A 27,178-nucleotide genomic window follows, 5' to 3' on the forward strand; every position below is an offset into this window, starting at 1 on the left:
AGAGTGTGAGCTATCATATATATATATATATATATATATATATATATATATATATATAGTAAGTAGATTATATATATATATATATATATAGTATAGTATATATATATATATATATATAAGTATATTATCTAGTATATATAGTATAATATAGCTAGATATTATATATAGCTATATATAGTATATATATATATATATATATATATATAGTATATATATATATATAGTATATATATAGTATATATATATTAGTATATTATATAGTTATCTATCTATAGTGTTATATTAATATATATTATCTCCTAGATATATATATATAGTAATATATCTATATATCTATCTATATTATCTATAATATAATAGCTTATATCTATATATATATATCTCTATATATATATATATATATATCTTAAGATATCTTCCTCTTCTCTATCTCTATCTATTCTCTTCTCTCCTCTCTTCTTCTATCTCTCTCTTCTCTCTCTTCATCTCTCTTTCTCTCTCTCTCTCTCTTCTTCTTCTCTCTCTCATCTCTATCTCTTCTTCTCTTCTCTATCTCTTCTCTTTCTATTCTATCTCTATTATCTATCTCTTATACTCTCTCTATCTTCTCATATTCTCTCTAGTGTCTTATCTAATCTCTCTTCTATATTAATCTTCTACCAAATATATGTGAATATATTGAACAGGACATTGAAACGCTTCATTTTCCAACTTCTTATTTTCAGTGATTGACCTACCAGCGGAGTCAGTGCAGATTGGCTACCAGAACCACGTAGAGGACATTCGCTCCTTCCTCGACAGTCGCCATGCCGACCATTACACTGTCTTCAATCTCTACAGCGCAACTACCGCGGCGCCAAATTTTCCAACAGGGTGAGTGTGATACTGCCTCCTGAAGCCAGTACAGGTTTATTGCTAGTTGTTAGTGGTTGTTGCACCATTTCCACTCCCTGCATTATTACAACAGGAGATATGAGGACTTTGTCACAGTTTGATGGCTATTTTTGGTCTGCCAGCGTTTTAAGTGGGGACTGCCTCTACCTCTGCTCATAAACTATAGAAGCACCAAGAGAGAAGCCTCTAATTACATTTTCCTTTCATTTAAGCTAAATTAAGTTTTGTTTTTTTCACTGGGGAGACAGTTGTGACAAACCCTCAGAGAAGTATCACCTCTAACTCAGACTCTGCAACACCCAACACCTCTACAGAGCATTTTAGCATCTTTGTTATTGTTTTGATTTAACGGCCGGCAACTAAAGTTTTGGTTCATCCTCAATGCTGTCATCGGTTTTGCAGCTTTTTGCAGATGACCCTGTGATAAACCCACTGTAAGCTACCAAACAGCAGACAGACAAAGTTAGCGACTAGCTTGTGAACATGGTGGATCATTTAGAGTGAGATATTTCCCTCAGGAGTTGATGGAGTCCAAAAACAGAGCTAAAAGGAAAGTGAATATTAGACTTACATTCATCATGTGGACAGAAACACCACTCAAAATGAATTACAATGTTGCTCTGTGTCTGCTGAATGTGTAATTAGGCAACTGTTCGCTAACAGGTTTGTAATATCAACTTTATAAGGAATACTTGTAATTCATTGTTGTGTGAATATCAACCTAAAAGGTGATAATATGTCATATTATGTTATCTTAACATCTTATTTCTGCTGGCAATAATTCAGTTATTGCAGGGTTAATGTCTGATGTCGATCGTCTTGCTTACCACTTGCTTAGCTTGCGGTTGCTTGCTACTGTTACATTTTGAATTGTTGAATTGTTGAATCATCGAGAGGCCACCATACAGAGCAGAGAAGTAAAACAACAAGTGAAATTGGCTTAGAGTTGTTACGAGCTGCAGAATTATACAAAATATTTTAATATCTAAAAGGAGGTCTAATTGAGACGGACACCATCTGAACTCATGACTATACAACTTAAAACTCAGGGAGGCATTACTGTTTCTACTCTATATTGAGTCCGATAATCCCATATAGTACTACTAGGGATGGGTCATGACTTATACATTTTTGAATAGTCATTGATTAATACAAAATCAAATAGTTTATGCGACTATCTTCTTGTGTTAAAAAAATATATTTGACCTTGTTTTAACTGGCACCTGGCAGAGCATGTGAGCAGAGCAACCTGGGGCGGCGCTGAGCGGGGGAGAGGAGGGAATGAACAGCTCCGTGAGTGAGGAGCAGAAATGATCACCACTCCACTCCGCTCACGTGCCCTGGCGCCGGCGGTAAAAACGTTTGTTGCATGTTCAGTTCGACTTTTTTCCGCTCAAAGGGAGTATAGCATTTGCTACAGCGCTTTGAGATGCTACTGTACACACAGGAGAAACATGCAAAGACTACAGTTGTAAAAAAGTTAAAAACATAAACAAAAATATGTTTTGGTATCTTCAAATAACGGTTGAATAGTTCCCACTGAATATCGAATAGTGCTTGACATTCCCATCCTTAAGAACTAACCTTTCATGCTTTTGAGATGCACTCCGTAATATCATTATAGAGGCCCACAGCATCCCCAATTAACAATTATACAAACTTTATTCTGCTATTTTTCATAGTGTAACAAAAGCAGTGATTCATATTTTACATTATTCACAGTAATAACCACATCTTTCCAGATAAAATGTCTAATTTATGGGTCACTTATCCAAGTATCCCAGCTAAATCACCATTCAAAAAGCAGGATTTGAATCTGACTGCTCTATTTAGATATTTTATTCCATCGTTATGGCTATGACTAAACTCAGCATGGGGTCTTGGGCTCATGTCATTCAGCATTTTGCACAGCTTGTGGAAGGCACATCTCTATAGATTGCCACTGCAAGAAAGCTGAAAAGTCAAGCTGCAGCGTTAACTTGGCCAAGATGTCCCCCTGTCTGCTTGTGGAGGTTGCTGTATCTCTAGCAGATGACTCATCATGGCAAGTGGTGTGTTGCTCTGCTGCTGCAGTGCTGCTGCTAACCTCCACCTCTCCCTTCTCCTCCCCTCTGGATTTGATGTCTTTCTTTCGTTTCCTCTGTTTCTTTCCCTTTCTTCTTCTCTTTTCTCTCCCCCGTCTGTCTGTCTTCCTATGCTCTGTTTTTCATTTGCCCTCTGCCTCGTCTCTGCACTTTTTCTATGTCTGTGTGCTTCTGTGTTTTCCTAATTCCTCATCCCACTCTTATTTCTTGCACCAACTCCTTTCCAGGTTTCCGAGTGTAACTGGCCTTCCCGCCAGGCTCCCAGCCTCCACAACCTGTTCGCTGTGTGTAAGAACATGCACAACTGGCTCAAACAGAATCCCAAGAATGTGTGTGTCCTCACCTGCTCGGTAAGAAGACGCTCATCATAAAGTACCTACATCATATTCTTCCCTATCTTCCATTTATTTGTCATTGTTTGTCTGGATTCTGAAGCTAATACAATTTGTCCTTGCTTTTGCGCCGCTATCCTCGTACATTGCCATTCGGTTTACTATGAAGTGAAGATACTTTTAATGTGTAGAGACCGGTTTCGATTGTTCCACAACACATCCCCAGGTTTTTGGAGTTGTGTTTTAATTGACCCACTTGTGAGTCTCTGCACAGCATTCGTCAGATGCTGCCAGAACACAAATTTAAACATACTCTCTACTGTTTCTAATGTATTTCACAGCACAGTGATTCATTTTACGTACATTTTATTGCTGAAAATATTTGCCATTTGGCTGTGACATCAAATGCTTTTGAGAAACTTTGAAAAAGTTATGTCTCAAAACTTAAACCTGAAGGGGAAAAAGGTTTAAAACACTATAGAATTAGATGCTTAATGATCATGTAAAGAAATCGTCAACCTGTCTTTTTCTCCCTTACGAGTAAAAACAATTGCAAGGTGATTTTTCCATTTTCTATGAAATGAAGGACACAAAAAAACATTAAATGTCCTTGAGAAAGTAGAAGAGAATAGCATTTAAGTCCTTCATGTTGACCTTGGAGGTTGAAATTCAGAATGTATTCTTGAGTCTCTTATTTAGCTCTCTGTGTTTGGTAAAAAGAGATATTACAGTTTAGGTGGTAGATAAAGAAGTCCTCTTGTCCAAAAGTCCTCTATTTTGCTTTGATAATGTCAGACATATTTCAAGCACAGCTAAAACCCTAGATACAAATGTTTTTTCATACAATCACTACTGAAGTATTCAATGAAAAAGGCATTTCTGTCTGTTCTAATTCAGTGACAGCCGCACTGTACACTGGCATGGTGGAGCATGTTATTGCCAAGTCACTGCGGTTTAGCTGTAGCTTGGCAAACTGCTCCAACATGCATAACTTCCACAAAACGGTTCCTTTCTATAAAAAATCCCTGCTTTGGATCACAGGAATGTTTGTCTCCCTGTAACCTGAAATGAACTATGAGTAAATGTATTACAGTGAGTTCATTCAGAGAGAAAAAAGTTTTGGCTTGTTTGGACACCAGACTTCATCATCAAGCATTTTCCTAAACTGATGTATTAAAAGGACTTCTTTGAGCTATGACTTGTAGTATATTAGGTAGCTTCTACTTTATCAGTTCATCTTAGAGCTGTATCTACAGAAAGCATTCACAACGTTTGAGTCACAGTGTTAAGTGGCTGGTTCTATACATGTTCACACTTGCTACTGTCATTGCTGCGATGCTTAGATGTAAATGGCAGCAGTGCAGTGGTTAACATGCATGGCAGACAAGACAAAATAGTATATTAGTAAAGCTTTAAAATATAATAATTACTCAGCATTTTATCTGCTGTGTGCCTTTAGGATGGTCGTGCTCCCTCGGGTGTTTTGGTTTGTGCCATGTTCTGCTTCTGCCACCTCTTCAACAACCCGGTTCCTGCCATGCAGCTGCTCAGCGCCAAGAGACCAGGATCCGGCCTCTGGCCCTCACACCGCAGGTTTGTAACCCTGAACAGGTGTTTTTCTGCAGGTGGGTGTGACAGAGAATGAGAAATATAAGAAGGGAAGGGACGGAGAAAGAAAGGGAAAATGGCATCTGCAGTAGTCACACAATAGATGTTTAGATTTCAAATTGGCTTGAGTCCTCTTTGTACCACTATCTTATTTCCTGTGTCTTCTCTGCCATTGCATGCTACATTGTTTACCATTTAATAAAGCTGCCAGAATTAACATAAGAACAATATGAAAGTATTGGGATTGCTTTTCACCAAGAGATTGGATTCAAACTGATTTATTGAGGTTGGAAACACATTCACATTATCATCGGTTTCTACTATTAGCCTTTTTTATTCTCATATCTGCCCCTTTAGAGGCAATACATGGTTTCATTCTAGCATAATAACATTTTTTCAGAACATTTGCTGTTTTAGGGGGATAGGCTAATGAAAACATAAATAGTGCAGCAGTCTTCAGTTTCCTCAGCCTAAGAGCTCCTTGGACATTGGATGGACATTTTATTACCCTGCCAGCCAGTAGCTGTATTATTTATCAGTCCGTGTTAGAGCATCTAACAAGATCTCCTACATGAGTCAGAGTTTTAGTGCAAATGGACTGAGAGTTTATTTAAATGGCAGCAATAACTCATCCTTATTGTATACACATAACACAACACAAAGTTAGGCATTTGACATTAAACACTAAAACAGAATAAAAGCGATTATCTTTCCTTCTCTCCATGTAGGTACATAGGCTATGTGTGTAGCATGGTATCAGAGAAACCCAGTCTACCCCATTCCAAGCCCTTGATGATCAAGGGTCTCACCATGAGTCCGGTTCCCTGCTTCAACAAGCAGCGCAGCGGCTGTCGGCCCTTCTGCGACGTCCTCATCGGAGAGACAAAGATCTTCACCACTTCACAGGAGTACGAGAGGATGAGGTAGGGGCAGCGGCATCTTATTTAAAGTCTGAAGCCTCAAATAGAAATCAATATTTTTATACGACCTATGATATATATGAAACACATCATGCTTTTTTCTCCTCCTTCTCCACTCCCATTCTCTCTCCCTGCAACATTTCCCCTTAATAATCTTTCTCCCATTTGCTGCCCCATTTATTCTTTCCTCCTGCCCATGTTTCTCCCTCCTTCACATTCTGCATGTCCAGAGAGCACAGAATCCAAGAGGGTAAGGTCGCTTTCCCTCTGGGTGTGAGTGTGCAAGGAGACGTCATTGTTTCAGTCTACCACATGAGGTCGACCATCGGAGGACGTCTGCAGGCCAAGGTCAACTTGATGTGCTTTGCTGTATCCTAAGAAGGGTTTTTACTGAAATAGCCAACATCCGTTGAGGAGTAATGTAACCAAACTACAAACCCTGTGTGTGTACTGATTAAGTCGACATCTCAATCACACTTGACAAAAACAAGATGTTGCACAATGATAATGTTGGAAGATTCTTGTTGGCACAAGAATATGTTGAACTATCATCCAGCAAACAGTCTCAGGATGTGGTTGCTACTTAATTAAATATTTTTGCATTCAAACACAAACCCACAAAATGAGTAACACGTTGGAGACAGGTTTTTCATTACCTGAAGTGCCTAGTTTATGGATACATGCGGTTTTCCTGAAACAGCAGCACTGGGAGACACTGTAGAATTTTTATACATAGTTAACATTAAAATCAAAACTTTATTTTAACAATCTGGGTCTAGTTTTGGCTATCGTTTCTTTGGTTATTGTACTTCCAACAGTATATTTGCTAAAATATTGGTTTAAAGGTGTACATCCCTCAACATTTCCTTCTTAGGTTTTAATTGCATTATAAAAGGGCATGTGCAGGTATTGGTTTTTACAGTAGGTCAACGCATCCTAGGAACAATATACTACAAACTGACCTTTACAGCAGACTGTTTAGGTAATAACTTTTCAATTATGAATGTAATCATATAAATCGGTCGGAGTGGATATCCCTCTCACTCCCCAGATCTCAAACCTATATTACAGCAATTCAGGTGATAGCTAAGATTTTGGCAGGAATGATTAAAAAATCTATGAGAATTACGTCTTAAGGATGGCAAAGCAACATGCAATTTCCCTCTTTTGAATAAACATCTCATAGTCCAAAAGAATGTTGTGCTTACAGATAGAGTAGAAACTACAGCACTTTTGACTATTGATGCAATTTGGTATGATACACTGAAATAGAATATGGTCCAAACTTACATTTGATCTACTGTTATTAGGTGTCCAACACCCAGATCTTCCAGATCCAGTTCCACACTGGCTTCATTGCTCCTGGTACCACCATGCTGAAGTTTAGCAAGTAAGGACATTTCTTCTATTTAATCACATGTATGAGTACGACAGAAAAACAAACCCTGCTACTTCCAGGCTGTTTTCCCTCTCTTACTATAACACACATTTCCATCTCAGACCGGAGCTGGATGCATGCGACTGCCCTGAGAAGTATCCCCAGCTTTTCCATGTGATACTGGACGTGGAGGTGGAGGGGGTGGACAAGCAAAAAGACCTGACACCACCATGGGAGCAGTTCCCTTCTAAAGACCTAAACCCCAACGTGCTCTTCTCCTGCCACCAGGAGCATCAGGACGCACTAGCTATCGCTGGTACTGTGGGGACACTGGGGACAAAGACACACAAACTGCCTCTGCTAATGTGGACTGCAACAGTTGACTGTTTAATCCATAACATAGGCCTACTGAAGGCTACATCACACTCTAGGTTGGAAGCTCTATCTTATGATTGATTAGCTTTTGTGTTTTATCAGCGTTTCTGAATAGCTCAATCATGATGATAACAGGGTTTTATGTTCATAGCTAGCCTACTGCTAGGCTACTAAATGCTTGTCATTTAAACACTGATTATATTGTTAATTCAATCACAACATATCTCATCGCTCTGACACGAAAAGGGCTGTAGCCTTTTGGGGGCTGTAGTTGCTAAAAGGTATTTGATATTTATTTAAGTGTCACATTTTACCACCAACGACATCATTAGCAGTTAGTTAGTAGTTAAGCTTGAAAAATATGGACCGGTATTAAGTTTCAGCTCACAACCTCAGTAAGAAAATACAACTCAAAAAGGAACAAAAGCTAGCAGGACACCAGCTAGCTAGTTAGCTAGCTTTACAAGCTATTTACATAGTATCAAAGTACCTTCGCTTGATTCAACAGATTAGCCTACTGTATTTCTGTGAAACGTTAGCTACATGAATGACTCTGGGATTGTAGACAATCTTGTTTACACATTTGGACACTTTTTGTCCTTAGGCCTATTTGCTTTACGTAGAGCTTCCAAACCTGAATGTGATAAATAAATAAATAATTAAACGTTATCTATTTAGCCTTAGGCCTACTTCAAACTAATCATAAACCTAAAGTAACCCTAAACATAAGCTCCAACCCTAAACTAACCCTACACTCATTTAACACAAATTGTAACCCTGTCAGCTACTTACAAAAACTGATGTTTGCCAAAAATAACTCAGACTTTTGGATAGTTAAACAAGTGAATAATACACAAATTCATAAACTCACACCCACAAAAATATCATGCATACGCTCGTACACAAATGGCAATGCACAAATGTTATCATTGATAAGATAGAATAATATAGTAGGCCTATACAGCAAAAAACACAAACTCACATACATTTACATGCAGAAACACAGACACACTAATGAACTAACTCTCATTTTTGTTCCTACAAGATGAGATGGAGGGATTGGATCTGGAGGGTAAGACAGTAGTGGAGACCACAGACCTGTTAGAGAAATTACCCAGGGATAAGTTCAATTCAATCATACTCTCCCCAAAATATAAAGAGAGCATTGATCGTATTGACGAATGAATCTTCTGTTGTTGGAAAAACTCTTGGCTGTTTCCATTTACGATCTGTATTGATTGAATTGAAATTAACCCCATCCTTGTTGAGCAGTAATATATCATTTTGGTAGATGATTTTAATCTGTCTCTGGCAGAAATACCAATCGGCTGGGGACCTGAATACACTACTAGTGTAAGGATTCCCCTTAACACACATCCCCTAATACCCTATGGACTAATGTATATGTGTTCCCTGTATCTTGAGAAATATGGAGAACTGGGAAAAAAAAACCACATGATCCCAGTGACAATAGCTACAGGAAGCAAAGGGGAAAACTAATAAGTGTGACAAATTAAAAATGTTCTACCAAAGTGAAATATTGCTCTAATACTAGCTGAGGTTTATAGTCATACTGCCCATCCCTTCTTTAAAAGCATACTGTATATTTGTATTGATTGGATTTTTAAGAATAAAGATTTGTTGTGTTGTTTTAGAAATCATCTCCTCTGATTAGTATAGCTAAGAGCATCTACCAGTGACAAACTGCAAAGTGTACAGTTTAGTGTATTATAGCACACAGTGCACAGTATCAGTAGAATAGTTGGTGCTTGCAGCAGAGATGACCTTGGTAGTTGTCCATAATTCCTTCCTTTTTTCTCTTAACCTACTCTGTATCTCTGTCTGCTTTGCCCCAATAATTTCCTTTGTCTGCATTATTTTTTCTCTAATTTGTCCACTTGCCTCCGTCTCATTTGGTAATTCAATACATTTCCTCTGTCTCTTTCTTTCTCTACCTCTTTTCTTCTATTTCCCTCTCATCCTCCTGCAGAACCAAGTCGGCCCCAAGGAGGTGCAGACGGTCGGGCCCACGGCGAGGAGAGTGAGCCTTCTGATGATGAGATGCTGTTTCTCTCCAGCCAGCGAAGCAACGCCAGCACGGCCCCCCAGAAACCCAACCGCCCTGCTCAGATGCCTGCTGCCGCTGCACCCGCCGAGGAAGTGGATCTTCTTGGCCTCGATGGGGATCAAATCAACCGTCCTTCATCTCAGCCCCCGTCTGCTGCAGCGGCAACCACTGACCTCCTAGGGGACTTGTTCGGGGGCCCACCCCAGCCAACGAGTGCCGCGTCATCTGCCCAGTCCACACCACATAAAGTAGTCCCAAGCACTGCCTCGCCATGTCCCTCACCTGCGCCAACAGGTGAGATAACAAGTTTGAAAGTACATTTGAATAAAAAAAATCTTCAAAAGTGATATTGCACAAAGTAAACTTAGATAGCTTGATACGCATTTAGGGTTTATTATATTTCTAAAGACCGACAGAGTTAATTAAGCATGAAAGTTTATTCTTTTTTTGACACTTTTAACCACATGTCAGAGTTTTCATGAGATGACATGGGGTTAAATCTCCACAATCTCATGGTCTTCATGACAGTGTACACTTATATATATTTTTCAAGCTGATGTAGTTCATATTTATTTGAATATAAATGCTTAAAAATGCTAAGAAGGCAAACATGCTATACTGAAATAGTCATACCTGGGCCATGAAAATTTAGAATCTGAAAAATAGGTCACAGACCACAAAAGGTAAGATCCCATTATTTTTTTGTATCCTTAGGGAAAGTAAGAAGAATATGATTTAAGATATTTCACAATATGTAATACAGTTACGTAAACAATAAGAGATATATCAGTGTAAGTCGCTTTGGATAAAAGCGTCAGCTAAATGAACTGTAATATATTGTGAAATAAAAAATACTAGACAATTACATCTGAAGGTAAAGTAATTTTCATTTTGGCACCAGTTAGGATTATTTCAAAATATATTATACAAGGAAACCCAGTAGCACTACACACTCTGTAACAATGGTGGGTATGTTTGTTTCCCTCAGCGTTTGATCCCTTTGGGACGGGTCCTATGCCGAAGCCTCAGGACATGATGGGTTCATTGCTTGGAACAGGTAATGTGGGGCAGCCAGACCCCTTCCTGCATGCTACTCGCTCTCCATCACCCACCCTGCAGCCTACAAGCTTGGGTAAGGCATTCGATTTGATTAGATTTATTGTCCCCAGGGGGAAATTCATTTTCACGGAACTGTACATGTACACAGTATACATACAATATATATACAACGAATAACACAGAATCCGAACAGATAGCATCACACATGACACAGGTACAGGTACAGGTACACACACTCAGCGCGGCCTGTTATTTAAGGCAGCAATGGCAATTTACTATCTAATTAAAGAGTCCACATTAGGATAAGGCATTTTATATAGTATCTGCAAATCTGCTGCTATGCCTTAACACATAATCATGCATCGTGATCGTCTTATTTCCCAGAAGATTCACGAGTCTGCACAGTTGCTTAATGTCTTTTTCCTTTCCCATAATTTTTCTCATCTTGTTGCTTACTCATACGCATGGCTTTGCAAGAGTTTTTGATATTTCTGCCGTACGTTTGGAAATGAATGGTTTTGCATGATGTATGATGAGTATTTGCAGCACGTCAGATTAGTATTGCATTGGGATTGCACAGGCTTGATATTTCACCCAAGCACAAATCATTCCTCATTAATTAACAACATTTTGACCCTAAGGACATTTCTTTACACTTTACAGCATTATGGAGCAGTGATGAAGCTAGACAGCAACATTACCAGTATGCCTTTTAATCAGTCTATCATGCTAATTTTAAAATTGACAGTAACATTTAATGTTTATTGATGGCCTGAACCCAACCTGAACTTGCAGTAATGTTTGTGAAAACAGGTATTACTGCAACAGGCCTGATACATTTGTAGGAGAAGTTTCTGACTTCTATTTAAACTATTTCAAATAAAAAATGTATTTCTTGACAAAAGGATAATATACAAAGAATCAGGTAATCAAGAGCAGCATATTAAACAGATATAAGTGATACAAATACATATGAAGAGCAGTAAATTAAAATATTAAAAGACAATTACATTAAAAAAATACAGAGATATAAACATATTCAGTCAGAGGGTTATTACGAATAAGTTCTACATGACTTGCGCAGTATGGTATGACAACTTGATCCATCTAGACATCAAACAGCCCCCTAATAATGCCTCATCTCGCTCAGTTCCCATTCACTGTGTGCTCAGTCTGTGACTAACCTTCATGTGCTTAAATAGGCCGAAGCTCCCCTGCCCCGCCCTCCGCCCCGACCGTCAACATTCAGCAGCAAAATGCAAAGGGAGGATGGGACTGGAACAGACCTGCTACTACAAGCACAGGTAGAAACCAGTAACCCAAACACACTCACATACAAACACACACACTCTTACATAAACACGAACAGCACTAAATGTTCATCTAATACTAAAATCTGGAAAGTCAACCAAACCATGTAGGGCTCAAGCATGTATGCATTGTTTGTTGATTATCCAGCAGGCTTTAGTATGGGCAGTCGGTCCACCACTACGAGCCCCACAGGCTCTGTCAACAGTACCCCCACCCACCAAACCAAGCCAATAACCCTGGACCCGTTTGCTGACATAGGGAACCTTGGAGGTCAGTCACTAGACATTTTCTGAAGCGCAGTCTGATAATTTCACCTTATGTCATCGTCTCCGTTCTTTCCTTTAGCAGGTTCTGGCTTCTCCAGCAAACCCACCACCCCTACTGGAACTGCCCCTTCCCTCCCTCCCATGGGCTCCCCGTCGCGACCTCCTCCATCTCCCCAGCACGCAGAAGGGTGGCAGTCCCACACAGGAGCAGGCTTCCCCTCGTGGCAGCCAGGTGCTGGAAGCGGTGGAGGATGGCAACACCCAGGACAGAGCCCTGCCCCGCAGCCAAAGCCCAGCCCCAGCCACACGCCCATGCCTCACACTTCGCCCCAGAACCGACCCAACTACAATGTCAGCTTCTCAGCAATGGGAGGGGGCTCTCCCATTGCGGGGATTAAAGTACAGGCTAGCACGGGTGAGCAGGAGATGTGGAAGTAGATTTGATGCTGTCTGTCATGAAGTTGGGAATTTGGTAAATTCTTGTAGACATGACATGTTTTGCATAAATTGCCACAATTATGTTTTGTTGATTTTGTCCTAAATCTGTTTCATCCCGTTGTTTGTTTAGTTGTTAAAACCTAGTTTGCAGGGAATTAGCTTCAACTAGATGCCCTGTCTATATATATGTTGCATTACTATTTATCTGTATTGTCTATGTTAAATAAAGTAACAAATAATGTATTTTAGAAAGAGCAGAGAGGTAGGTGTAAAGCTTGATGACTCGATTTCTTAATGCATTAACATTTTGATGCTGGAGAAATGGATCTGTCAGACAACGTTTCGCAGTGCATTGCATCAGTGCAGGAACATAGGTGGCAGATTATCTTTAAAAAGTATGTTCTTTCTCACTCTGTGTTTGTATACCTCTCTGCCAGGTCCAAAGCCCAACGTCTTGAATGCCAACTTTGATGACCTGCTGTCTGGTCAGGGCTTTGCAGGGACCAAAGAGAAGAAAGGGCCGAGGACTATAGCAGAGATGAGGAAGGAGGAGATGGCCAAAGAGATGGACCCTGAGAAAATAAAGGCAGGGGCTTTTTTTCATTTTGAGTAAAATCTGTATACTGATATAAGGAATGGTTTGGTATGTTTATGTGCTGTTATAGTCCCACAAATAGAATTATGGTTCGACATCAGTTCACTGGGTTTTTATCATCTGTTTATCCAGTTTAGCACAATAGAAGCAATTCAGTGATTCCTCAAAGTAGGATAGTGTACTCAAAACCCTTTGGCTGTAAAAGCCTTTCTGTTTATTTCAGAATTAATGAAGCAACAAATGTAGTTCTCCCACGACCAAACTTTGGTTCCCCTAATTACTCCTTTAAATACATTTCACCAGAGCCAAAAATTGTCATCAAAGCATTTCTGCTAATAATTGTTCCAAATTTTTGGCATCACTGTCTAATGGCTCCCCCTCTCTCCCTCTCCTGTTTGTGACCCAGATTCTAGACTGGATCGAGGGGAAGGAGCGTAACATCCGTGCTCTGCTGTCCACCATGCACACTGTGCTGTGGGAGGGAGAGACGCGCTGGAAGCCTGTAGGCATGGCTGACCTAGTTACCCCAGAACAGGTCAAGAAGGTCTACCGCAAAGCCGTCCTGGTCGTCCACCCGGATAAGGTGAGACACATAATTACTGGTGGACTTGATAATAATAATAATAATATTAATAATGACAAAGTGAGGATATTTACCTGCATATATGCAGGGAGAGAAAACAAGACTGTCCCCACTTCACACAAGTTCTCTTTTATTAACCCCTTTCTTGTTGACATCGGGTTTATTTCTTAATTGTTTGGGGTCCCACAGACTCTATGTGTAAAAACAGAAAGTATAATTACAATTTGTATCCAACTTCTGTCAAATATATATATATTTTTTAAGTGGTAACCCTTCTCTAGGGTATAGGTCTTTAACAGGGCGACCCCCAGAGGGTCCACGGAGGTACTGCAGGGGTGGTCGCAAAGAGGATTGTGATTGTTTGTACTTAACTTATATTGAAAATAAACCTTTTCACACATGATATAAAGATGGACAGTAATATAAGGAAAACTACCACAATTACCATCACTTCAAAAATGTGATAACTCATTGAACCAAAAGTAGTTTTCAACCAATCAAATAAAGAACTACTATCCTGGTGAACAGAGTGAGCAGAGTGAGCAGCATCATGAAGGTGGTTAACTATATCATATATCGTAGCATTATATTCAGGCACAAAGGTGCAACATTCAGAACCAATAATCGCGCAAGTTCCTCCTTGGGCTGCTAAAAGAAAATCCAAAGCTGCTCTGTTTTGTAAAGCTAGAAGTCTGACAGAGGCGAGTTCACTGGACAGGAGCATGAGAGCCCTACCTGTTTCATTAGCTATAATTTCTATTGCATGAGACAGATCGGCGATTTGATCTAACGCAGACATAACTCCGTAAAAAGGAAGAAGCGGGCCCAGTATCTTCTTGAAACTTGTTTGATGATGAGTCCCAAAGATGTCTGAAAGTCCACGCCGTTGCCGTTCAAGAGCTTTCTGGGGCATGGAGTGAGCCACTCTCATAGCCGGGACAACGTACGCCAAGCCGCATCGTCCTTTGTAATCCACGGGAAGGTGCGGGTATGCAAGGTTTCCACATACCCAGTACATTCCCACAGGAGAGGAGATGGAGCAGGTAGCAGTGCGGATGAGCGAGAGCACTGAAGCGAGTCTGGCCTGCTTCTTCCAAACATTGCTGAGGTGCAGAAACCAGAGATTTAAAATCAATATCCGTTTGTTTTGAGTCCGATTTGAATGTGTGAAGGCAGTCCGAATGTCCTACAGCTGTCCCGCCATCATTCTCGAGACACCAAGGGAATTTCCGAGGGATGAGCATTATGGGAACAGGTTTGGGGGTTTTGACACATCTGTAGCAGTTTACATGTCCTCGAGAACAGTTAAGTGGCCTCATTTTGGAGAGACTGGAACACTTAGGGTGAGAATAAGACTGAGAAAACGGAATATGCATCAGATGGCAGGTGTCACAGTCAGAGGCAGGTATGGCCATCAGAGGTAAACCTTGTCCTGCTGTGTAAGGCATCAGGCCACAGACATAACAGCTGGAGTTAGGATGTATGTGGTTGGCTACTTGCCATGCCATTGTCAGAAAAATATTGACATCATCGACTCTTGTGATCGGTACTTTCATGACATGTGGAGCTCCTATGGTGGACTCCACCAAGATCAGGGTGAGAAGGTGAAGGGTCAGCGGCATTGTTGAATTGGATCCACAAAGTCTCTCTCAGAATCTTCACAGTTAGTCACAAGGCGCTAGCTGAACATCGGGAGTCTGGAAGGCAGGTTGTACCTGTGAAATACATACAATGGACGGAGAATGACTTACACAAGAACAACAATAGGTTCCTCACTTTCTTTAAATATGGCAAGGCAAGGGAAAGACAATCAGCCGATAAAATGAGCTTACCTGTGGTTTCAGTAATCCGGGCAGCCTTTTTCAGGAATACTCAGTGGTGTCCAGTTATGGCTCTATGTTCTGTTGTGAGATCATGGCAGGTAGACATCACTAGCAGTAATGCAAGGAGAATATACTTCTTTACTTTTCGTCCTCTCTTTTATCAGAACAAGAGCGTAGCCACAACCCATCACATGTACCAAATCACAGGGTCTACTGAGTTAATCACAAGATCAACACTCACTGATCAATCGTCATAAGATGGCAGGATTTAAATGATCAAAGCAGGGCAGACTTAGAGGTTGCTTTATGTCTGATATGATTTAGTTGCATAAGACCACAAAAACATGAGGACATTCGTAAAGGACAAAAAGGTGTTGATTATTGAATGAATCATCAGCAGCTTCAAAATTATTATTTTGCAAAAATGTTTTTAATTTAAAATCTCGGAAAACACATTGAGGGAGAATTTAATTTAATTTGAGTTTAATGATTGAGGTTTTCTGATGTTGTAGTATTTTTTGGAGCTCCAAAAAACCCCAGTGGTTCATCATCTGTGTGTAAATGCACTGATTGTGAGTGTGTGTGTGTGTGTGTGTGTGTGTGTGTGTGTGTGTGTGTGTGTGTGTGTGTGTGTGTGTGTGTGTGTGTGTGTGTGTGTGTGTGTGTGTGTGTGTGTGTGTGTGTGTGTGTGTGTGTCAATTAGTTTACTTTTTTTTGACTGCAACCATTGAGACCCATATGGCTTGATAATGAAACATTTTAACAGTGTGTTATGGCTTTAAAACACCTCGGCAATCTGTTATCTTCAAAGCAGGTGTTTTGTATCCTGTTTGCCAAATGCAAAAAAGCATCATTTAAATATGAGGGGGAGATAAACATGTTTTCAGCTCATTTTCCTGTGGGTTTAACTGCTTTTTCTGTCTTCTCTCACAGGCGACAGGAAAGCCCTATGAACAATATGCCAAGATGATTTTCATGGAACTAAATGACGCCTGGTCAGAATTTGAAAGCCAAGGACAAAAACCCCTCTACTGAATGAATAGTGAGAGGAAGTAAGTGAGGAGAGGATGTCCCCTCCTGATTCTGTCATCTAATCCTAAAATGTTTCACCACCTCTGGTCAACATACTACAGCCGCACCCTCCAACATCTGCCTTTATACCTGTGCTTTGACCCATACTTCTCTTCTCAACACATACAAACACAGAACATCCAGTTGATCTGCAAAGACGGTAAAAGACTTCAGAACTTCATTGACTAACTGTGTGACCGCTCAAATGTACCTCCCTACTGTATGTTTGTGACTCCCTTGTCGAGTGTCCTTAGCCCTGAAACCAACCCACCAATCAAAGCAGAGTCACCGGGACGTCTAGAAAAACAAAAAGAAATGCTTGATTCAGAGGAGACTAATCAAAAGACACGAGAGACGGCGGATGCACAAGATAAGAGAAACACACGTCATGTGACTGCTCTAAATAAGGCATTCAGGTAGCCAGATAGGCTGTAAGGCACAAATAAGCATTTAACATCAATCAATAGATAAATCAAACGATACTTTGTGTGGTGTTCTGTCATATCAAATGCATAGTTTTTCATGCAATTGAATGTATTTAGAAGTATGGAAAAGAACAGTGGCGTCACGTTGCGATACTTTTCCTGTTTTCCATCCAAAACAGGGTGTTTGGAGGTAACAATCTTTAAAAAGTGATATGTAAGTGCAAAGAGATGAAAACAAACTGCTAATACCGCTTTGATTACAGGTTGGCTTCTCCATTAGCCTTAACATTTAGTCTGCTGAGGATAATTTAAAATGAAAATGATGGGGCTCTCCAATAAAAACCCAGATCAGAAGGCTGCTACAATTTCAATTCCTGACATAATATCCATATGACAAAAAAGGTGTTTGTACTGTAGGAGAGTGATTCATTACTGGTGTGTCTGATGTAATCAAGACTTGTTTGTTCCCATGTCTGCAGGGAACTGAGGATTGTTTACTGTATTTTAGGATTAGCACATGTACAGTTCCATACATGAAGCACCTCGAGGCCTCATGCGCACCCACTCATACAGTAACATGTATTTTTGCAAGGGAGATCTGTGAAAGCATAAACTTTACTCCGTGCAGCTTTTGAGGAAAGCCATTGTTATTTATTTATTTGTTCATTTTATTTTGTTGTTTTATGTATCAGACCTGCTGCATTATTTTGGTTTAAATGAACTGCACATGTCGTCAGCTAATGTATGTAAAGGACATGTTCGGGATATTTGTAGGCCACTGTGTTTAACTCTTTAGCTGACAAGCTAGCTAAACACAGAAATGACTTGTAAGACTATATCACAATTTTTGTGTGTATAACCTTTTATAGTCTGCATTAACATTTGTCCAAACAACAGATGTGGCACTTATTGGCCCCACAAACTCCCTACAATGCAGTTGTGGTTTTATTTTGCGGGCAATTCAAAATATTGTCATTCTGTAAGATGATATGAATTATTGTGCTTTACAATATCTCACTTCTTCGTATCTCAAATTCCTAATTTCTCTCAGATCCTTCATATATCTCCCGTCATGACTTTTATCAAAACACTGATTCGCAGTGATTGCAACATGTTTTTTTGTATTACTTTATGTAACCTTTGTGAGATATTTCCATCACAGCACTGACACTTTTATTTATAATTATAATGCAGCTTTTTGTCTGGATGAGTCATACTGACACCGTTTCATATCAACAGCGTGGTTCCACACACATGCCTGTACATGTTGCAGGTTTCTAATAGTTTGAATCCAGAACAGATTTAAATTCTCTCCATATACTTTTGTTAATATGTTGATGTTATTGTTCCTCTGTATGATGGAAATTGACTCCTGACATTGTCTCCTTGTGTAAAAGGTATTTTATTGTCCTGAGATGAAGTCCATGGTCCAATAACAAACATATGCAAAAACAGAATATACACGTATTTACTCATTAACAAGTGGAAACTGAAGCAATTCGTTCACTCTAATGTGATCCTGTAATATCCTTACCTTCCAGCTTTGTGTCACTGACAGAGCTCTACTGTAAACCCCTGTAGAGACATTTTATTCTGATGTTTGACATCAAAAATGTGTTTAAAGTCAATTTTCACACACACAAATTGAGCAGAATATTTGCCTCCTCATGTTCATGAACTGATCTTTATATCGTTACTGTTTTCATACTCTCTGTTTTGGAGATCTTCGTAATGTTTTTTTCCCTTTTGTTGGACATTATTACCCAAGATTCCCAGTTGGTTCATCTGTGTTAAGGATGTTGACTCGATACTGTCCGGTCGAAAAAAAAGAGTATGACTGCTATAAAGCGTTTGTTCAACTGGGGTTGGGACCCAGAATGGATCACATAGCAGAGCGTCTTGACTGAAATGGATCCCTGAACAAGACTCTGGGTCTCAGGCTGAAAATGTTGGACCCTGATCTCAAGGCTACTGACTTACCAGACACAGGAAGTGTGTCGTGTGTGCTTCTGTGCTCTATTTACACTGAGGACCTACATGTGAAATAACCCTCTTAAGCTCCCTCACTGACTGAATTCTCTATCTGCAATCTTACGGCTATGTTAAAAAGCTAACCTCTATATTGTAGTCAATGAATGTGTGTTGTTTGAAGTTGTGGTGCGTATGGAATTGATCAGATTTGGATACAGACTACTGTACGTTATGTGTTTGCCTGTCTGCTGTAAGTATTACTAAACTGTGTAAAGAATTCTGTTCATGTGTTCCTTTTCAGGTCTGTTTACCGTTACATGATGTACATAATGATCAAGTGCAGTGCACAAAAATAAATAGTCAACAGAAAACAGAAGCAGCAGTCAGCAGGTTTCATTGGTTGTTTCTACTTTCAAACACTAGAGGGTAGCAGCGTACAACACAAAGACTGAACTACTGCAGTGATGGAACAAGTATTCAGATCATTGAAATCAAATCAAATCAAATTTATTTGTATAGCCCAATATCACAAATTATACATTTGTCTCAGTGCTTTACAGACTGTACAGAATAGGACACCCTCTGTCCTTAGACCCTCGCATCACACAAGGAAGAACTTCCTAAAAGAAACCCCATAATTAAAGGGGGAAACCTCAGGGAGAGCAATTGAGGAGGGATCCCTCTCCCAGGACGGACAGACGTGCAATAGATGTCGTGTGTACAGGATAAACAACATAGTACAAATACAAGATTTGACAGAAATTATGTTGTGTTGAAAAAAGAGAAAGTATGGATGAATCCAGGAAAATGTCAAAAAGGCTTCCCGGTGTCCAGCAGGACCAGGGCAGCAGGCGCAGCCACGATTCCTGATCCTGACGTAAACTTTATCAGTGGCAACCTGCCACATGAGAGACAGACACTCACTTAAATAACAGCAAAATATACTTAAAGTATCAAAGTAAAAGTGACCCCTGTGCCTGATTGATTGATTGATTGATTGATTGATGTATTATCATGTATTACATTGTTAGATTGTTACTGATGCATCAATGCTTAAAGTGTGATTTTATTATTTTAGCTGGCTGAGGTGCAGCTAGTTTTAACTGCTTTATACTACTAGGTATTTTAGTTGACTGGCTCCCAACCGAGTCCCCTCCAAAGTGTTTGAGAGGTCATGAGATGATGGATTAATGGGGTGAGAAAGAAGAGAAAGAAACATAGTTATTATTATTTTTATACATTATAATTTATAAGTCTAAATATGTTTTTAATGTAAGATCTTAATCTGAAAAGTAACTACTAACAGTCGCTGTCAAACAAATGTAGCAGAGTACACAAGATGGAAATATGACCCCAAAATTGTAATCTACTTAAGTACAGTACTTGAACAAATCCGTGCGTATAGGTATATTAGACTAAAACCTAATGTTGTTTTAGCTTTTTTAATCAACAGGTAGCAATATCAGTTGGAAGTTAGAAGAATATTATCAGCAGATTGATCGATAATAAAAAGTAATAGTCAGTTGCAGCCCTAAAGTCAATGTGAGAAGAACATTTTCTCTATAAAACTGTCTGCTTTGTTCTTTCCTATCAGTTATACAACAACAAAACAGTTATTTAATCTCGGAGATGATCCCTCTCAGTGGAGTTGCCTTTCAACACTGATGGTACTGAAAACAAACTGTAACAATAAGATACATTACAATGCTGCTGTTCACGACTTCATCTCCTCTCAAATGAGACCGTTTAGGGGGTTGATAAGTTTTCCTCTCGGACTCAGCTCCGGGAAAAACAGGACTCCCTTGTCAGTGTCAGTGAAATTTAAAGTAATTGAAAAAAAGTCCCACCAATCAGTGATTCATTGATTGCTGCAGTCTTCAGATTTTCCCTCCTCTAACTCGCTCTGCTGACGCACTTTCTGAGACACATTGATGGATGGAGACTATTAGCATGTTTCGTGATATCTTACAGTGTAAGACTTACACTATTAGGCACAAGTCGCATCTAGATGTCAAGCTGTTGACACACACACACACACACACACACACACACACACACACACACACACACACACACACACACACACACACACACACAGAGGAGCATTATCTTGCGAATGCACCTTGATTAAGTACATGTTGTACCGTCTGTAAGCACTCCATGGCAATGACGTAAATACACATTTTCAAGAGGATGTTGGCATGCGTGGTAATTCCATCTAATCTGCACTCTGACAGTGTTTCCTCTTCATATCGTTGATGTACCAGGCAACTCCGATCATGGTGTCTATGGCCTCCTGAATGACCTCACACACACACACACACACACATACACACACACACACACACACACACACACACACACACACACACACACACACACACTCACACTTGAGCATGTGCACTATGCTCCTCTCATATCATATTCTCATAAAAGTGAGAAACACACTTCATTTTCAATAATTTGACGTCAAGAGAGGAAGATCTTCCACTGGGCTGATTGCTTTAGATCAAAGTTTTGCCATTTTTAAAAGTTAAATAAAAACTCAGGATCTTATGGGAAGGCTTATAAATAGATGTTTCTCTCATCTGAATGTAATAATTATCATCCCATGAAAAACAGAGCATGCAAAACAAGGTGAATTAAAAAATGATCTTTCTATCTTCAGGTGTGTGCGGTACATAATTGAAAAGGTGTCTCTGACCCAGACAAATCATAATTATTTTCATAAACTTGCTTTTATCTTTGCATCCCTCTTAAGGTAAATAGTGTGGGCTTATAAACCACTGGTGCTCTATTTTATTGAACATATTCATGGTTTTACTTATCAATTGAATGATTGTGCTGTGGTATATGTGCATCTGCGGCTGATTATTTACGTGTTCACATTTCTGCTCTAAGAGTATACAGACAAATAAACTATATAAAATCGTGAACTCGGTCATCAAACTCAACAATTTGATTTAATTGTCTGAATTTAAAAGTAGAGGTCAAATGTAAAGCCAAGCTGACATGTTATTCCTTAAGAGGCAGTATTTTGATTAAATCCAAAGTTCACTTCAGGGTGCGTCTTTCTTTCTAACACAGATTGCATTTAACCAACAGAACATTGTTTTTATGCATCCAAACTGTTGCCTTAGAGAAGCTGTGAAGTTGTGAAGGTGAAAACTGAATAAATGATGCCTCTTGCTCTGTCAAGCACTACTGTTAATTTACCCATGGAGGCACTTAACCCCTAAGCGCTTCACTGGTCACTCGATAAAAAGAGCTCCTGCTGAAACTTGCTGCGACTGTAACTGTGTGTAACTGTGTTCATGTGAAACCGGATATGTCTGGAAAACAGTGCATGTACTGCTCTGCTTAAGTACAAATAAATAAGCCTAAAAGCAAACTTTAGAGTTGTTGCCAGATAACACAAAATAAGCTTGATCCCCAGAGGGAAAATTAAGAAGAAGCACACGATAAACTGTTATCTTAAAGACTTAACTGGCTGGGAAACTTTCATGTCCCCAGAGATGCTACTCCCCCAGTTTTACAAGGAACGTAAAACATGTTTTCACATGGCCTCTCCAGTGATGAAATACTGCACTTGTGGATGGTTCATTTCTTTGGAAAGTCTTGTGTTTGTTACAGCATTTTTTTTGTATTGTGTGCTGTGAATTTTGTAATAATGTGACAGAGTTTTGAGAGCATTGTATCAAAACTGAATATGGAGAATATGGCCTTCAGTGAAGTCAAACTTGAAGTAATCGGTCAGTAATAGGCAACATACTGTATATTTTATGCAAAAATGCTTTCTGTTTGAAATGTGTACACATTTACATTGTTTAATTTACATCAACATAAGAGGGGAACAGCAAACTGAGCCTAGGTTAGGGTTAGGGCAGGGGTCGGGAACCTATGGCTCACGAGCCATATATGGCTCTTTCGATAACGCAATATGGCTAGCAGATAATTTTGAGCTGACATGATTAACAAGTAATAAATAATTATATTGTGTCATTTTAAAGTAAAACATTTAGCAGCAGATTTGTTTTTAGTTCTCCCCTCTCCTTTCCTCCGCTCTGTCTCTGACTGTAGGTTAAGGTGAGTTCACAGGTGTGCGTAGGTGGCGGAGCCCCGCCCATCGCGAAACCGAGCAGAGGAAAAACTGCACAAAGCAAGCAGTAGTAGGGGTGTGCAATACCTCAAAAATGTGGCCAGTATAGCCGATTCCGATACTTTTTTTGAAAGGCCTCTGCCAGTGACTTCTGTCTCGGTGCCGGGGGTCTGGTTGTGGTTTGGGGATTGCCCTCCTCCCTCCGTTTACTTTGCACCTCGGAGTTCTCTTTTGGGTGTGTTTATAGATGTTGTATACATTTGTGGTGTTGCCACAGTACCTTATTTGTTTTCTGCAACCATCGCAGCTTGTATTATTTTGGTCTGCAGCTGTAAAATAACACCAAACAGCGCTCCTCTTCTCTGCCATCATGCAGCCAGCAGTGCGCTGCTGAGTGACGTCACGTGACGTCACACTGGCAACACTCACAGTTTTTTTCAGGGGGGGGGGGGGGGGCAGAGTGAGCATGAGCGAGAGGAGCGGTGTTTGCAGGTGCCCAACCTCGATGATTTAACGGGAGTTGTGTACTGAACGTAGAGAAGAGATACATCGATATTTTAGATCGATCCGCCCACCACTAAGCAAACTCAATCACAGAGAGGGCCAACATTAAAAACTGGGACTACGTCTAGGGCCAAACACGGTCCATATTTATTGAACAGGATACACATATTGGATAAAGTGCAAAAAGATATGCAACATATTTAAGTCAACTGCAAACGGATTAGCAGTTCAATTTTTATTTCTGAGCTGCAAAGTCGGCAAATGCGCTCAGTTTATCAGCAGAATGCTGTCGGGAACACAGCGGTGGAGATGTTTGTCAGTGTTTGGAAACACGTAGTGACCAAAGTTTCCTTCTGCATCCGTGTCTCTCACAGGCAGCATGACCGTGATCACACGGCCCTGAAGCTGCAGGTTTAACAGTGAGATGCTTCATTATGTCGCACAAAAAGGCCAGCTCACATCGTCCCGGAGATCTGTGCAGTAAACACTGAAACGTGCACATAAATTAGATAAATAACGTAACCGTTTAGTTTATTTAATAAAAGAGCAATTGTTCAATGAAACACTGATACCGCTATTAGTACTCGGAGACGTGTTATTCTTTAAAAATGCACGCATAAAGTTGCGTTCAAATGTATTTAAATATATGTCTCTCAAGGAAATACATAAAAAAATATTTGGCTTTTATGGCTCTCCCAGCCAAAAAGGTTCCCGACCCCTGGGTTAGGGGTTAGTTTAGCATCTCAGTTTAGCATCATATCAAGTACAGCTGAGGTTGATGGCCATTAGTTTTGCAAGTATTTTCTCATAAACCAAAAAATAAACATTTACACTTGATGATGGTGTTGATAAAAACTTAGATCACACAAATCATAAGAAACTATTTTCTGCAGAACATGAATGTGTGCACCAAATCCACCAGAGGTAAAGTCACGGAATCACCAAAGTCATTTGGATTTATACTCAAAATATCATCGCAATCCGTCTGATAGTTGTTGAAATAATTCCATGTGGATCAACCGACAGACCGACATTACCATCGCTATAGAGCTAATTGCAAGCCTGGCTAACACACTGTTGGGGAAAAACAGCAAAGCAGCCTAATTCAAAATCCATTGCTTCTAATTACTGCAAACAAACATAATCCTTATTATATTTAGCAGGAAACCGGCAAGTGGAGTCCATTACATTTATTTTTAAGCGGTCTCTGGCCTCCACAAAGCAAGACCTCTGTGACATTGTATTAATTTGCCTATGACCTGCTATACTCGTAGGTACAGCATCATCCACTAATGGTTCAAATGCAGCAATTTCAGACTAAAATGTCTATGCAGATGCACTTTTGTCATTCTCAAGGTTCTTTAGTGTGTGTGGATTGGATGTTTGGGTAGAGATGCAAGGGTTGATGGGGTTGTTGACCTACAGAACAAGTCATGTTTTAGGGAGCTAGTTTGCATATCAGAGATTAAAGCCATATGTTTTATGTCTCCTAACAAGGAAGGGTTGCATTATGATTGGTTTATCAGAGAATAGTTTAATTACTGCTGCTCTCTTGCTGAATAACCCTTCTCTCTGATACAGTGAAGTGCTCTGATTTCCTAGCCATAAACTAATATGTAAACTCTACTCGCTTACATGTAGCGACTTGATAAAAGGGATGGGGGGGGAATGTGTATATTGCAGGCCAAGTGTATCTTGCAGGCCAAGACAGATATTGCTCGCTGGGTATGCATATTTCCCACAGGAAACAGAACATATGATCAGTTTCAACATTGTCTTTGGCATTTGCTGATTTATTGCTTATTTTGGAGATGTGAACAAGCAAAAGACAAAGAGCTGATTTACTGATGTATAAAGTTTGAACCCTTGATGATCAGTAACATTCACCAAAGATGATCAACTCTCTTTGTAAATCTCAAAAATGCAAGCGTTTTTGAGACAACCTCCTTTTGGAACACTAGATCATACTACCTAACAGTAAGTAAAATCATGAATGTAATGGAAGATTGAACCCCTTAAATGCATTATCTCAGGACTATATTACATTGTATTATATTTATAAAGCACTTTTCAAAATAAAGTTTGGTGGTACCAGGATTGAAACATTTTAGAACTGAAAATAAAATCAGACAATTGAAAATAATACAAAAATAAAATGAAATCTAATACCCAACAATAATATAAGATAAAAACAATTATTATTATTATTATGGCCGACCCTTTGCCCAGCAGCTCCTCAACTCAGCCAGGCGCTGGCTCCAGCCAGGAGTCAACTCCGCCGAGGACATCGTCGGGTATGTGGCCCTGGAGCAATTCATCGCCGGACTCACGGAGGACCACCTCTCCCTGCCCCGGCGGAGCCTGGGGGCCGAAGCCTGGGGGCCGAAGCCTGGGGGCCGAAGCCTGGGGGCCGAAGCCTGGGGGCCGAAGCCTGGGTAACCTCTCCTCCACAGCTCCGGCCCGTTGGCCCCGACACAAATTTACCACCTCAATCTTTTAAAAGAGTGGAGAGAGGTGGCCTCTGTCTCTCTGGCTACTACGGTGATGGAGAAAGATGAGCTGGGGCCGGAGATATTAAAAATGGTAAAATCAGCCCCGGTCTTTTGTGACAGCCAGCTTTCACTGGGTCAGAGAGCGGACGTTCGCCGCGTTGCAAAGGCTTTTTGCCGATGTGTCCCCCCCCCCTTCCCGGGCGCACCACTCTCGCACACCACCACATAGAGACGCCCCCGGGCATGACGGTAAGGTCACGGCCCTATCGGCTGCCTGAACACAGGAACAGGAAAATTGTTCAAGCGGAGCTTCAGGCCATGCTGGAAATGGGAGTAATAGAAGAGTCCAGCAGTGCTTGGTGTTTCCCCCTTGTGCTGGTCCGCAAGACCGACGGGTTAATTCGGTTCTGTGTGGACTATCGCAGGGTTAATGAGGTGTCCAAATTCAACGAGTACCCAATGCTCTGTGTCGACGAACTCCTGGACCGGTTGGGTACGGCTCGTTTTTATACGACACTGGATTTAACCAAGGGCTACTGGCAGATTCCCCTGTCTCCAGAGTCCAGGGAAAAAACGGCCTTCTCCACTCCGTATGGCTTATACCAGTTTGTGACTCTTCCGTTCGGGTTGTTTGGGAGCCCCAGCCACCTTTCAGCAGCTTATGGATCGGGTTCTGCGTCCTCACTCTGCGTATGCTGCTGCCTACTTGGATGATGTGATTATACACAGCGAGACGTGTGAGCAGCATATGCAGCAGGTGGGGGCAGTGCTCGAGTCCCTGAGGAGCGCGGGGCTCACAGCCAACCTGAAGAAGTGTGCTGGTTGGGCGGAGGGAGGTACGGTATCTGGGGTGCCACTTGGGTGGCGGGCAAGTGCGGCCTC

At 40.4% G+C, this 27,178-nt stretch overlaps 1 protein-coding gene across 1 annotated transcript in view; it reads left to right on the plus strand.

Moving 5' to 3' along the window:
- dnajc6 (DnaJ (Hsp40) homolog, subfamily C, member 6) overlaps positions 1–19,567 on the plus strand; it is a 35,839-nt gene extending 16,272 nt beyond the window's left edge. Inside the window, 16 exon segments of the mRNA XM_029429907.1 lie at positions 726–833; positions 836–873; positions 3,206–3,328; positions 4,770–4,903; positions 5,647–5,841; positions 6,069–6,186; positions 7,149–7,228; positions 7,339–7,532; positions 9,582–9,953; positions 10,648–10,791; positions 11,921–12,022; positions 12,180–12,299; positions 12,375–12,710; positions 13,171–13,319; positions 13,735–13,911; positions 16,668–19,567. Of these exon segments, the coding sequence (XP_029285767.1) occupies positions 726–833; positions 836–873; positions 3,206–3,328; positions 4,770–4,903; positions 5,647–5,841; positions 6,069–6,186; positions 7,149–7,228; positions 7,339–7,532; positions 9,582–9,953; positions 10,648–10,791; positions 11,921–12,022; positions 12,180–12,299; positions 12,375–12,710; positions 13,171–13,319; positions 13,735–13,911; positions 16,668–16,769 (2,492 nt within the window). The 3' untranslated portion in view covers positions 16,770–19,567.
- Positions 19,568–27,178: the final 7,611 nt, after the last annotated feature.

This window comes from Cottoperca gobio, chromosome 4, assembly GCF_900634415.1.
Source record: "Cottoperca gobio chromosome 4, fCotGob3.1, whole genome shotgun sequence".
NCBI classification, from domain to species: Eukaryota; Metazoa; Chordata; class Actinopteri; order Perciformes; family Bovichtidae; genus Cottoperca; species Cottoperca gobio.